This window comes from Podarcis erhardii (genome assembly GCF_964252035.2).
Source record: "Podarcis erhardii genome assembly, chromosome: 1".
Lineage (NCBI taxonomy): Eukaryota > Metazoa > Chordata > Lepidosauria > Squamata > Lacertidae > Podarcis > Podarcis erhardii.
This window is the reverse complement of record NC_138497.1, coordinates 15,129,551-15,142,282: the sequence shown is the minus strand read 5'-3', so window position 1 is coordinate 15,142,282 and position 12,732 is coordinate 15,129,551. Positions and strand designations below refer to the sequence as shown.

At 43.2% G+C, this 12,732-nt stretch overlaps 1 protein-coding gene and 1 long non-coding RNA gene across 4 annotated transcripts; one reads left to right on the top strand and one right to left on the bottom strand.

The window, feature by feature from the left end:
* Positions 1 to 1,645: 1,645 nt before the first annotated feature.
* Positions 1,646 to 10,241, top strand: EIF5 (eukaryotic translation initiation factor 5). 3 transcript variants are annotated; one of them, XM_081869240.1, is made up of 12 exons: positions 1,646 to 1,797; positions 2,255 to 2,466; positions 4,477 to 4,756; positions 4,890 to 4,971; positions 5,550 to 5,722; positions 6,753 to 6,864; positions 7,611 to 7,753; positions 7,910 to 8,065; positions 8,220 to 8,381; positions 8,888 to 9,052; positions 9,506 to 9,643; positions 9,849 to 10,241. In XM_081869240.1, exons 3-12 carry the CDS (start codon positions 4,685 to 4,687, stop codon positions 9,939 to 9,941), a joined length of 1,296 nt encoding a protein of 431 aa, XP_081725366.1. In that variant the 5' UTR covers positions 1,646 to 1,797; positions 2,255 to 2,466; positions 4,477 to 4,684; the 3' UTR covers positions 9,942 to 10,241. The 3 variants fall into 3 exon arrangements, with proteins under 3 accessions (XP_081725366.1, XP_081725365.1, XP_081725367.1); XM_081869239.1 differs by having other exon boundaries at positions 1,652 to 1,797; positions 2,061 to 2,466; XM_081869241.1 differs by lacking the exons at positions 1,646 to 1,797; positions 2,255 to 2,466 and adding an exon at positions 3,428 to 3,451.
* On the bottom strand, positions 10,056 to 11,550 carry LOC309345839. The gene is made up of 2 exons (XR_014158374.1): positions 10,851 to 11,550; positions 10,056 to 10,812 (listed from the first exon to the last, which is right to left on the bottom strand). It is a non-coding gene; the product is annotated as an uncharacterized lncRNA (long non-coding RNA).
* Positions 11,551 to 12,732: the final 1,182 nt, after the last annotated feature.

The window sequence follows — 12,732 nt, the reverse complement described above, 5'->3', positions numbered from 1 at the left end:
TTAGTACATCTTGAAGGTATTTACAGCTGAAAAAACCTTCTCATCTCAGTGCATTTCACCTGTATGTATAGTACATTTCCACTCGCAGCTCTCTAGACCTTCAGTAGGTACCAACATGGTGTGTAATAGAACTCCTGAGATGTTGGTATGTGCAAGAAGCTGATTGAGCCAAGAGGTCTGGCAAATGTGCCATGAAAACACAACAGGTGCAGGTCCTCCTATCCAAGCATAATGTGTTCTCATAAAATAGTTTGTTAAGCAAGTGTTTGCATAATAGGTTGGTGATTTCCATCAATTCCTATGAGAAAATTTCTAATGCGCTACCAACCACAGAATTTTTACCCCAAAATGATGTTAAAAACCTTCTGAAACCTTGCAGAAGGCAAACATGGAAGGAAAAATGCTCTAATTTGTCTAATCTCTCCCCCCTTTCTCCATGGTTTTCAGTGAAACGGCTGCTGAGGACCAGCAAAATACAAAAAGCAAGGCTTGTTTAAGGCGGCTTATTTGTTTACAGTACTACAGGCAGGTCCAGCTCTTCGGAAATCTGAATCTGTGGTGTGTACTAATTCCTCGTGTTTGGATAATTGAATTTTCGTATAATAAGTGTTTGTATAGGAGGATCTACGTCTATGTTCCTGTCATGTGTATATATATATATACACGGTCCTCAGGCTTTCCTCAGCAGAAAGGTCAATCTGAGCAGTGCTCACTGATATACATGGGATAAATGCTGTGAGGCCCTTTATCATAAGCTCTGGTTGTATTTATGATGGCCATCTTCAAATATCTGAAGGGCTGTCACATGGAAAATGGAGCAAGCTTGTTTTCTCCTGCTCTGGAGGGTAGGACTTGAACCAATGGCTTCAAGTTACAAGAAAGGAGATTCTGACTAAACTTTAGGGAAGCTTTTAATGCTTAATAGGTTATTGTATTTTAGTGTTTTGTTGGAAGCTCCCCAGAGTGGCTGGGGAAACCAAGACAGATGGGCAGGGTATAAATAATAAATAATAAATTATTATTATTATTATTATTATTATTATTATTACTTCAGGAATAACTTTCTGACGGCAAAAGCTCTTCAGCGTGGAATGGTCTCCCTTGGGAGGTGGCGAACTCTCCTTCCTTGTAGGTTTTTAAGCAGAGGTTGGATGGCCATCTTGGATGCTTCAGTTGAGATTCCTGCATTGCAGGGGGGTTGGACTAGATGACCCCGGGGCTCCCTTCCAACTGATTCGATGATTCTCTCAAGTTCAGACCATCTCTTTAGTTTCATGCAGTTACTTTTCGTATCAAAATTCAAGAGAACAGAACCGGCACGACCTTTAAAAAGATTTAGAGAGGTACATTTTACGTTCTTGTTCCTGAACATAACTCCCGACCCTCTTATCTCGTCTTCACGTTACGAAGCGAGGCGAGTAAGAACCGCGCTCCCTCCCCTCCCCCACGTGCCAGGCACTGACTCATTCTTCCACCTCAGCTTGAACTCTCGCGAGACTCTGGCCTCGTCTGGTAAACGCGATGTCCTTTCGGGCGCTGGTAGTTCTTCGATCGTAGCGGCCGGCTAGGGAGGTGGCGCGTGTCGGGGGGGGGGGGGAATGTTGAGAGAGAGGGAAGAGACGTGAGGAGGGGGAGGTCACCAAGCGCCATGACAGACAGGAGCCCGGAACCAATGAGACCAGCCGAAGTCAAAGCGCGCAGCCAATACCGCGGCGGGGTGGGCGCGTCCTCGCCGGCGGCTGATTGATCTCAGCCTTGGCGACGGCGTTGTTCAGTCGGAGCGAGAACATTCTAGAGGTAAGTGCTCGGCGGCCATTATGGCCTGCCCCCTACTCCTCCTTCCCCCACCCCCACCGCCCTACGATCGCGCGCGAGCTCCCAGGTTTTTTTATTAAAGAAAAAAAAAAAGAAAGAAAAAAGCGCCTCGGTTGCCTCTACGGCAGGTTTTGCCGAGCCTTGAGGTGCGCGCGCGCCGTTCCTCCGCGGCTTCGCGCGCGCGCCCCCGCCGCCAACCCCATCTAACAATGCTGCCTCAGCTGACTGTATTTCCCTCCCGGCAGAGCAACCGGCACGGCCGCTCCCGCTGATCCCGCCCGCCCGCCCGCCCGCCTCAGGACGCTCGGACCCCCCCTCCCCTCTTCCTGGCGGTTGCGGCGCCGGCCTCCTCCGCCCTCCACCACCGGACACAGAAGAGAGCGGAGATACATATATATATATATCTATATATTTAAGTAATATACGTCTGCTTTGAAAGGACTGCAGGAGGAAGGGGAGCAGGAGGAAGACGAAGAAGAAGAAACACCACACCGCCCCCTTCCAGCGCCCGGGTGCTCGGTGGCTACACCTCTCTCTTTCCCCCCCTTCAACCCCCCGACGTCGCTCATCGTTTCTCCTCAACACCGATTCGGCCTTCGTCACAGCCCCGGGCGAGCAGCGTTGGGTTTATGTCTGTATTGGACGAAAACGGTGAGTCGCGAGGGAGGCGGCGGCGGCGGCCGTTTGAAGAGGCGTGTGGGGGGGGGCTTGAAGGGGCTCCCTCTCCTGAGGGGACGCGGCGGTGGGAAATCCGGGTCGGGGGTGGTTTTGTGGAAAGGCGAAGCGGGGCCTCAAGAGGGAAAGAAACGGAGGTGGGGTGGGGGATAGCGAGGGCGGTGGGGGCGGCCATGGGGCAGAGGCCTCTGGGGCCCCTTTCCGTAAGGTTTTTCGCTTAAATGCGTCGCTATGATAACAATAAGCCCCTCTTCTAGTTCTCTCGTGGGGGGGGGGACGTCTGAGAGCGATGCCGCGGCCCCCGTCCCTCATTCCGCGGTAGGAAAGTGGGGCGGTAAGATGAGGCGAAGGGGTGTATAATAATAAAGACGGTGGCCGCCGCCGCCGCCGCTGCGCTTTTTATCCAGGGTTCTTCTCTTCTCTCCTCTCCCCCCCCCCCCCGCGGTCGCGGGTTGCTCCACAAGATGGCGGCTGCCAGGTCTTCCGCGCCTCCCTCCTCCCTCCCTCGTGATGCTGGGCGGAGGGAGGGGCGGCGAGGGGGACGCGGTGGTTGGGGAGAGCGCGCGCTCTGTGGCGCAGTTCCTAAACCCGCAGCGCCGGGAGGGTGGAGGAGGGCGAGGGCTCCCTTATTTCTCTCTGTCGGTCGGTCTGTCTCTTTCTCTCCCGATGCCTCTCTTTCTCCCGGGTTCAGAGAGCGACGCGGGGCGGGGGAGAGGAGATCGGAGGGAGGGGAAGAGAGGAGAAGCGCCTGCGCGGCACGCTGCCGCCCCTCGTATTTAAGGCTGACTCAGTGCTTAATTGCTGCATTTCTGAGTCATTCCGACGCCTGGGTGAAGGGGAGGTGGGGTTTTTTGGGCTTTTGTTTTTTTGTTTTTTTATTAAACCGAAGGGAGGGAGGGAGCGGAAGTGCTCTTTATACGCGAAGGCCTCGTGGCGTGTGAATGGCTTTTCTCCCCTGCAGGTAAAAGCATCACGTTTTCTTTTTCCTCCAGGTTCCAAAGTATTTAGTATAAGGGTTTTGCGCGCCCCCCCCCGTATTTTTGTTTCTTTTTTTACTTAGGATTTTTTTGGGGGGGGGGTCATGCTGCTGCAGGCACGTGTTTAGGTCATGTGGTGGAAAGGGTGGGAGAGCAAAGTTCCATGCTTGAAACCGTATCTGCTGTGTTACTGGTTATTTTGGCGTAAACAGCTTTGATTCGCTTAAATAAGTACAGGCAATTGTTCTTTATGGCAAGGGACTTGTGTAATGAGGTGGTTCAGATAAATTTTAGTGGTGCTGATTAAGTAGGTATGGCCCCACTCCAACATTCGCTTACTAGCACAGTATACCCTTGAGGATACAAGAGACTTAAAATATGTAGGAGGTGCCTTTCATATGAACTCCCACTGAAAGCAAGTGCTGGTTCAACGTTAACATTAACTGGTAAAGGTTTAATGAAAATATCCACCTGCTAAATAGGTGCAGAGTGACTATGCAATGGAATGTGACAAGTTATTACTGTTGCAAAGTAAACGTAAGAGTCAACATGCAACATAAAAGGCTTATAATTGTACCAAGTTCACTGTTCTTGGCACAAGCAGGCATAATTCACTCGTGTTACTTTTACAGTTGTTTGGTTTTAATATTCTATCTGCCCATTTTTGTCAAGCAGCTTAACAACCAAGTAGACGATTTATATATATAACTTATATAGTGTTTAATATTATAAAAAGTTGTTCTTCGCATATGTTTGTTTAAAGATACAAAAGGTTCAGTGGGCTATTTAGACTTGGCAATGCTGTGTTTTAAGAAAATTTTAAAAAAATGTAGCCTTTGCTCACACATACTTTAATTCTGTCTTGGGTGGTAAATGGAAAAAGTTAACAAATGACATTTTGCTAAAGTTGACCCAGCCCCTAAAATGGTTTCCATTGACATTGGCTGAGTCTTGCATGAATGTTATCCTCAGTGCTACAGAAACTAAATCTTGCTTTCTTAATTTGCAGAGCTGTTGCGCAGCCATTGGTACCTGTATTGGGGAAATATAGCATACAAGCAAGAACCTCACAGCCTCGGTGGCGAAAAATTTTTCATGTCAGAGACCGAGAACTCTTGCAGTCGTTTATGTCATCACGTCTTCTCCAGACAGAAGATACCAAAAAGTTGCAATCAAAGATCTCTCCATCTTATTGATAAAGCTACTAATAAGCCAAAATGTCTGTCAATGTCAACCGCAGTGTTTCAGATCAGTTCTATCGCTACAAAATGCCCCGTCTGATTGCCAAGGTAGTTGCTGCAATATTTAAATTTCTTAAGGTCTAGCTTGAATTTCACCTGTTTAAAACTACTGAAACAAAAGAATTATTTCTTGAATTGAGCTGGGTTGAATAAGCATGTTTAACAAATCTTTTCTTCCTAGGTTGAGGGCAAAGGAAATGGGATAAAGACAGTTATAGTCAACATGGTTGACGTTGCAAAGGCGCTTAATCGGCCTCCTACGTGTAAGTTGGTGCATAGACATTTTACTCTGCCATCCCTTTTTGTACAAGACACTAAAAACTTGCCTATGTCATTTGTTCTAACACTGCACAAATTTAACTTGCACAGAAAAATCAGGCCCTGCTCAGATTGCTCCTATATCAAATTTGAACATTCCAAGTGTACTAGCAATCGCCATGCAGCTGCTTCTGCATCAGTCAACATACACAACCTTGTCTTTTTGTCTCATGAAGTCAATAGAAGCCCTTAAGGCGAGAAGGAAACTGTAAGGAAACAGTGTAGCCTGACATGACTAACAGTACTTTTAAGATGACACAATGTTTAGTTTTGTACTGCCTTATATTTAACAAATAGCAGTACTGAGCTGGTTATAACCAGCGCTCCTAAATGATGCTGTTGTGGGCAGGGAATTTTGACACTGGTCTTCAGATTTATAGTGAAACATGCTGTGGTTAAAAAAAGAGTTCCAACTTCTTTTTTTACTGTTATTAATGTAGCAAGAGCCTGCTAATGTTTTGAACATAAATTGGGGTGGGAGAAAAGCCATTGCAGAGTCGTAATAATTTTTTTCTTTTATTAGATCCCACCAAATTTTTTGGTTGTGAGCTGGGAGCGCAGACCCAGTTTGATGTTAAGAATGACCGTTACATTGTCAATGGATCTCATGAGGCGAATAAGCTACAAGACATGTTGGATGGGTTCATTAAAAAATTTGTTCTCTGTCCTGAGTGTGAGAATCCCGAAACTGATCTGGTAGGTACTACTTTCAGAATATTCACAGGTGTCTTTTAAAGACTGACAATATAATTTGCAATGCATTGTCTGAAAGTGACTAATGCTGGAGTGCCACACATTTGTCTAGTAAGTGCCAGGATAGGAGGCTGCCTGTAAATCCTATGTGCAGTGCCATAAGTTATTTAATTAAAAATAAGAAATGAAGTAAATATACAGCTGAGCTTTCACTTTAACTGGAGGTTTCCTTTCCTTGCATAGCTTATGCTTCAGCATTTGTATCAGGGGAAACAGTAATGTGAAGTCATTGAATATATGACATTGCAATCCTATAGTTGCATATATAGAAGTCTTGCTGAACTCATTGGGCCTTTTGAATAGACATGTATTAGGATTGTACTGTCCTGAATTTTGAGTATGCTAGTTAAATTTTGTCAGATTTCTTCTTAAGAATAGAAATCAGGCAAACATAGCAAATTATAAGTTAACTGGATTCCTTTGCATAGAACAATTGGTTTTAGATTGCTGTGCAAGGGGCCAGTCCACTTGGAGTAGGGGTTTGGGGGGCGTGTTTGCGTGCCTCATTCATTTCTTGTCCTGGACCATTGGGTGCTTGCAAAGTGAAATGCAGCATCTTGAACTGAATCTAAAACTGCATTGCCTTCCCCAACTTGAAGTTCTGCTGAGATGCCTCCTTCTGGGGGGGCAGGGGAGTACCAGCACTCCCAAAACTATATCTCTCCATTGGCTACTGTGCAAAGGAGGTTTTTTTTTTTTTTTTTTTTTTTTTTTTTTTTTTTTTTTTTTTTTTGGTGTGTCACCATTTCAAGGTGGTCTCGGAAACTTCCTGTTTCCTGAACCTCAAGACCTTGCTGTGGTTACCACACAAGAGGGAGAAGGGGCTCTTTTGCAAGGTAATAAGACCTTTGAACGTTAAGTTTTCCTTCCCCTCCAGGCTTTTAGAGTAGCAATGAAAAATTCTTACTTTGCATTTAGTGCCAAGGTAATTGGGAAGATGGCAGGCATTAAAACTACTACTTTTTTTTGACAGCATGTCAATCCTAAGAAACAAACCATTGGTAACTCTTGCAAAGCCTGTGGCTATCGAGGCATGCTTGACACAAACCATAAACTCTGCACATTCATCCTCAAAAACCCACCTGGTAAGTGAATAAATTCCTCTGGTTTTGGTGCACCAAAGGACAGATCATAAATTAGGTTGCCAGGGTACCATTCTTTGAAACTATTTTATGCAAGCAACACTCTGTGGCAGATAACTACTTGTCTGCTTCAATTTAAGCTTGCTATAGTAAGCATAGTCTGACCTATTCCAGTGGCCTCTGTAGGTGAGGCCATCTGTTATATAGACTCTTAACATCCTAGCCATTGCTGTTATTCTCCATGAACAAATTCTGTACATCCTGGTCTACAAGAGGTGAGAGTACTGCCTTCTAGTTTTCTATATTGTCACACAGAGTACTTTTTCTGTAACTGCAAGTAGCTGGTCAACTATTGTCAACACTTTGGGTTATGCTGGATCTGTAACACATGCTTATGCTTAGTTCTGTAACACACGCAAATAGTAGCACTCTGAATGTTCACATAGAGGTGATTGGTTTTGGTATTTCTTTTGGTGTCTGACTCAGAGTCAGGTGTTTTCCATGTGTCTTTTCTAAAAGGCAACCTCACAGTGTTGGCTTGAGAAAAAGCTATCACCCCAAAAGACACATTAAGCAGTCTTGCCAGCCCCTGGTTCAGATGAAACTTAAGATTATGCTCACCTGAAAACAGTGAAGTAAAATTTCATAAGCTATATTTAGAGGTGTTGGGACAGCTGTGACTGAAACTGAAACATCAGATGAAACTGTTTGAAAGCAGCTATTGAATGAAGACTTGTTAATGTTTGCAGAGAGCAGTGAGACTGGTACAGGCAAGAAAGAGAAAGAAAAGAAGAATAGAAAAGGCAAGGATAAAGAGAATGGTTCTGTGTCTAATACTGAGACACCATCCCCACAGTCAGCAGCACCAGAAGAGCTTAGTCCTCCACATGTGGTAAGTACACATGGTCAAATTGAATGAGAGAGAAATGTCGTGATCAGAATGTATTCCAGGTCATTGCTTACCTATATATGAGAAGTGTGTGTCAAAGTGTTTTTTTGTGTTACATTTATGTTCTCACTTGTTACATTAACCACTTTTACTTTTCAGGATGATGATGATGACGACTGGGGTGAAGACACAACCGAAGAAGCCCAGAGACGCAGAATGGATGAAATCAGCGATCATGCAAAAGTTCTCACCCTGACTGATGACCTAGAAAGGACTATTGAAGAAAGAGTTAATATACTATTTGACTTTGTTAAGGTAAAAAAGGATATTAGTGTGCTCCTGTTGTGCTGAAATGACATAACCTTTTAACTAGAGTAGCTGGCTCATTCATTAAGTGAACTAACTATTAAGGAATTTAGGTATACCCAGCATGGTTGCAAGTATAGTAGCATGTTTTTTATATTTTCAGAAAAAGAAGGAAGAAGGTGTCATAGAAACATCTGATAAAGATATAGTGGCAGAAGCAGAAAGACTGGATGTCAAAGCTATGGGACCCCTGGTATTGACTGAAGTCCTCTTTGATGAAAAGATCAGAGAGCAGATAAAGAAGTACAGGCGACATTTCTTGCGTGTAAGTTCTACCAGTGATTTATCATACGCCTAAAACATGGTGAAGCGACAGCATTTAGAGCTCAAAATCAGAGTGACATACAATCAAGCTGCAAGTTGTATTCTGTTTGATTTATTTGCAATGCTTTTCCTGCATTTGTTTACACTGCTCTGGTAAATTAACTCCAGAAAGTTAGTTACACACTCCTTCCCTCATTAGCCGTCTCTTGGTTTCTATGCTGGGTGACAGGGCGATGGCCTGTGTGTCTGGTATGGAAATACTGTGGGTGGTTCAAATTGGATGGAGTATTCCATGCCTCTGCAGGCAGCCCACTGAGTTTCATCACTGGATGCGGAGAAGGCAAAGCATCCTGCAGCCCCAAAGTAAAATTCAAGTGTTCTCTTGCGACAGCTTGCTCATTGGTTTGGGTAAACCCCGAGTTGCCTATTGCAGTCTGGGAAGTGGCTAATAAGGCTTGTGTATGCAAATGGATTTCTGTTCCCTAATCATCCCAATTCATTTCACAGTTCTGCCACAACAACAAGAAGGCTCAAAGATACCTTCTTCATGGCCTGGAGTGTGTGGTAGCCATGCATCAGTCTCAGCTGATTTCTAAAATTCCACATATCCTGAAGGAAATGTATGATGCAGATCTTCTGGAAGAGGAGGTCATTCTGAGCTGGGCGGAAAAGGTCTGTATTAATTACATAGCAAGATAAATCTCACAAATAATCAAACTTTTAAATATACACCTGTTTGAATGGCAGTGATGGCATTTATGAATTGTGTGATTGTGCTGCAGGATTTTGCTCTTTGATAGAACTTAATATCCAAGAGTACAGAGGGAGGGAAGGAGATGGTAGCCTGGGAAGGGGGATGAGACAACTTGTACATCGGTACATAAGATCCTCCCTTAAAAAGTTTGGGGTTAAAAATTCAAACATTGATTTCTCATGCCTGTGGAATTGTATGCACTGACTGACCCACTCCTCTGTCACATTTCCAGCCCAACTGCCCTCCATAATGTGGGAAGAGGCAAGCCTCAGCAACATGTACTCATAGATATTAAGTTCCAAGTTGTTCATTAAATGTTGAGGTAAGGAAACAATGCAGTGCATAGAATTGACATCAGTCTTCTCTTGTAGGCCTCGAAGAAATATGTCTCTAAAGAGCTTGCCAAAGAAATTCGTGTCAAAGCAGAACCTTTCATTAAATGGCTGAAAGAAGCTGAAGAGGAGTCATCTGGCAATGAGGAGGAAGAGGATGAAGATGAAAATATTGAAGTATGTGTTAAGCTCAGCTTTGAAAAGTTGGTTAAATCTATCTTTAAAAATATCTGTAGCAATAACCTAACGGCAACTAAGTCTTTGATTTGAAACAGGATTTTGTACTCCCATGCAGGCATATTTACTGTAGTAGCCATCTACATTTAGAATACCTCAAGCTTGTTGACTTCATTGCACTAATGAAACCTACCTCTTTGTGCAGGTGGTGTACTCCAAGACGGCCAGTGTACCTAAGGTTGAAACTGTGAAGCCTGCAAACAACAAGGAAGAGGACATTGATATTGATGCTATTTAAAGTGAATCAATCTAGTTTCCAGTGTTACAGTGCATATCTCTCTGCATCTCTTACCGGAAGTGCAACATGTGTGCACAAGCTGTAATAGCTAAACATCGTGCTACACTTCTTGAACTCAAAATGTATCTTACCATGACTGGTATTGTAACTAAGTTTAACAGATGAGAGGAGTTAATACACCAGCAAACTGATCAAAGTTTGCTGTACAGCATGTTTCTTTTAAACTTTGTCTTGGACATAAATACTTGGAGCACATTTATACAGTTGTGAAAAATAAAGGATTTGGTTTTGGAATCTTCAGTTATGACACATTCCTGGTAGTTATTCATGGACAACATTCAGTTAATGTGGCAAAGAAACACATCTAGAATGGGACTCGGTGGGGTGGGCTTGATCTTGCTTGTTGTATCATTGGATGAGGTGTCTGGTCTGCCTATACAACTCTTCACTTACATTTGCTGCCAAACATGCTGTGGAAGAGGAGAACTACTGTTGTGGGTGGAACAAAATTTTCACCACCATCCTGACACTTGAGCAGCCTTCCTCTCATGTCATCCTAATTTCAGTTATTGGGCCCATTCAAAATGAATACTTCCAAACTCTTGGAACATTATGTGAAAACTGATTGAAGATAAAAAGGATCAGTGGAAAGGATCACAATTGACATGTAGAAAATAGTCTTTAAGTTTTGGTCCAAGAGATGTCACTTGAAATGTCTGTCATGTAGCCTGTAAGTAGCTATTGATTTCTCAGACAGATTAAGCAAACTCTAAATCAGGCCTACTACTGTTCCCTTTTTCTTTAAGAATGGGAATAGGTCCCTTTTGAAATTATTTTCCCCCAAAACATTGAAATGTTAACTAAATAAGGACTCATTCTATGTTACCAAAACAACGTAATCAAGGGTACTTTTTTAAATGAGAAGAACATGAGTTTCTTGAAAAAAAGAATGGAAAGCATAAACTACTTTGCAGGTGCTACACTCCTAAGGATAGTATTTGGCCCTCTTGGAGAGTGCAAACTCGAGTGCCAGACCTCTTCCAAACATGCAGGATTAAAACTGGCTTCTGGGGAAATTCCTTGTTCTTGAAACAAGTCTGCACATGTCCATAAAACAACACTTCATCTTGAAGTTTTGGTTGTCTCCATTTGTGGGATGGATGGTAGTATTCAGTCAGAAAGAAGTTTGTCTTTACTTCCTCCTGTTCACTTCATACACAACTATTTGTTGTACAGGTGCTACTTTAAACCCAAATAGGTCACCACACTATGTCCACTAAGGAACACATTTTATGTACTAAAAGTAGCTTCACATACATCAGACTGTCTTAGTAAACTACTTAAACTAAGGTCAATAGATTTATTTAGCATTGCACTGTTAAAAAACATTTGGAGATCCAGCAACTCCTTTACTAAATGTTCTTGCAATTTTATATATTTGCTCAAAAGTTTTGAGGAAACACTTCATTTAACAAATTGGCCAAAGAGCAATCGTTGAATTGTCCAGTTGGAAGGTACCTGAGGGTCATCTAGTCCAACCTTCTGCAATGCAGGAATCTCAACTAAAGGATCCATGACAAATGGCCAGCCAACCTGCTTAAAAATCTCCAAGGAAGGAGAGTCCACCATCTCTTAAAGGGAGCTCTTACAAGCCTGAGCTCATTCTGACCTCCGAAACTTGGCTACTCGTTTTTCCCCTTCGTGATCTCTCAATTCTTCCATTTCTTATAATGCCTTTAAATCTCGGCTCGTTTGTAAGCTACTGATGGAACCACACCAGTTTCTTTAGATGCCTCCCACTTTTCTTACTGGAATTGTCTGCATTTGTGCATTCAGTATTTCACCTTTAAGAAACTAACTCCCTTCTCCTGAGTATTTACCATGGAATCTTGCCCAGTAGTTTCTTAAGCTTTTTGAAAGCAGCCTAAAAGTCCTGAGTGCATGTTTGACTATACTCTGCCTTCCCTTGCCTGTGTATAATGAAAACGCATGACATGATCACTTCCTCCCAAGGTTCCCACTACTTTGTTGATCACTTCCTCCCCTTGGTGTTTTTTTCCAGTTTTTGGGATATTGACTAGCTCAGCCATACAAAATTTCATCAACATCAATAAAACAGACAACTAAAAATGCCTCAAATGAAAATTTTGCTGTTCAGGGACTGTAGAACAGCGGCAGGATTCAGCATACTGTTTATTTCTATCTTTTGCTAAAAGGGGGAAAAAAGATTTCATGAAATGTGCATGTGCCTATTAATATTGATACATGCAGATTATTGGGGGGGGGGTTAAAATAGCAGTCCAATGCTTACCATAGCACAGGAGTGCCCAAATTTCAAAGAGGGCCAGATTTGATGAAGTGAACGTGCATGAGGGCCAACCAAAATTGTTGACCTTTTTTAGGATTGAAGTTGTTGAGCTTTTGGGGAATTTTACCCCAGGAAATAAACTGCCACAGGGGCAGGATTAAACCGATCAGCTGGCCAGATTAGGCCCCCAAAACGGACTTTGGACATGCCTGCCATAGCAAGAAAAGCTGTGGCCAGGTGAGCTGTGTACCTGCTCAATTTGCTCTCCATATGCTCACTGTTGATGGAGAACTTTTTAATTTTTTTTTTTACCAACACCCAAAACAAACAGTGAAACCCCCCAGGCGGCTGATACATTGGGTATACATAATGAATGATAACATATTCAAATCAACTATATGTACAGTTCTATATACCTTAACACTCCCACCTCCACAAGGTTTATTTAACTTTTAACATTTTAATTGCCCCAAATTGTTCAAA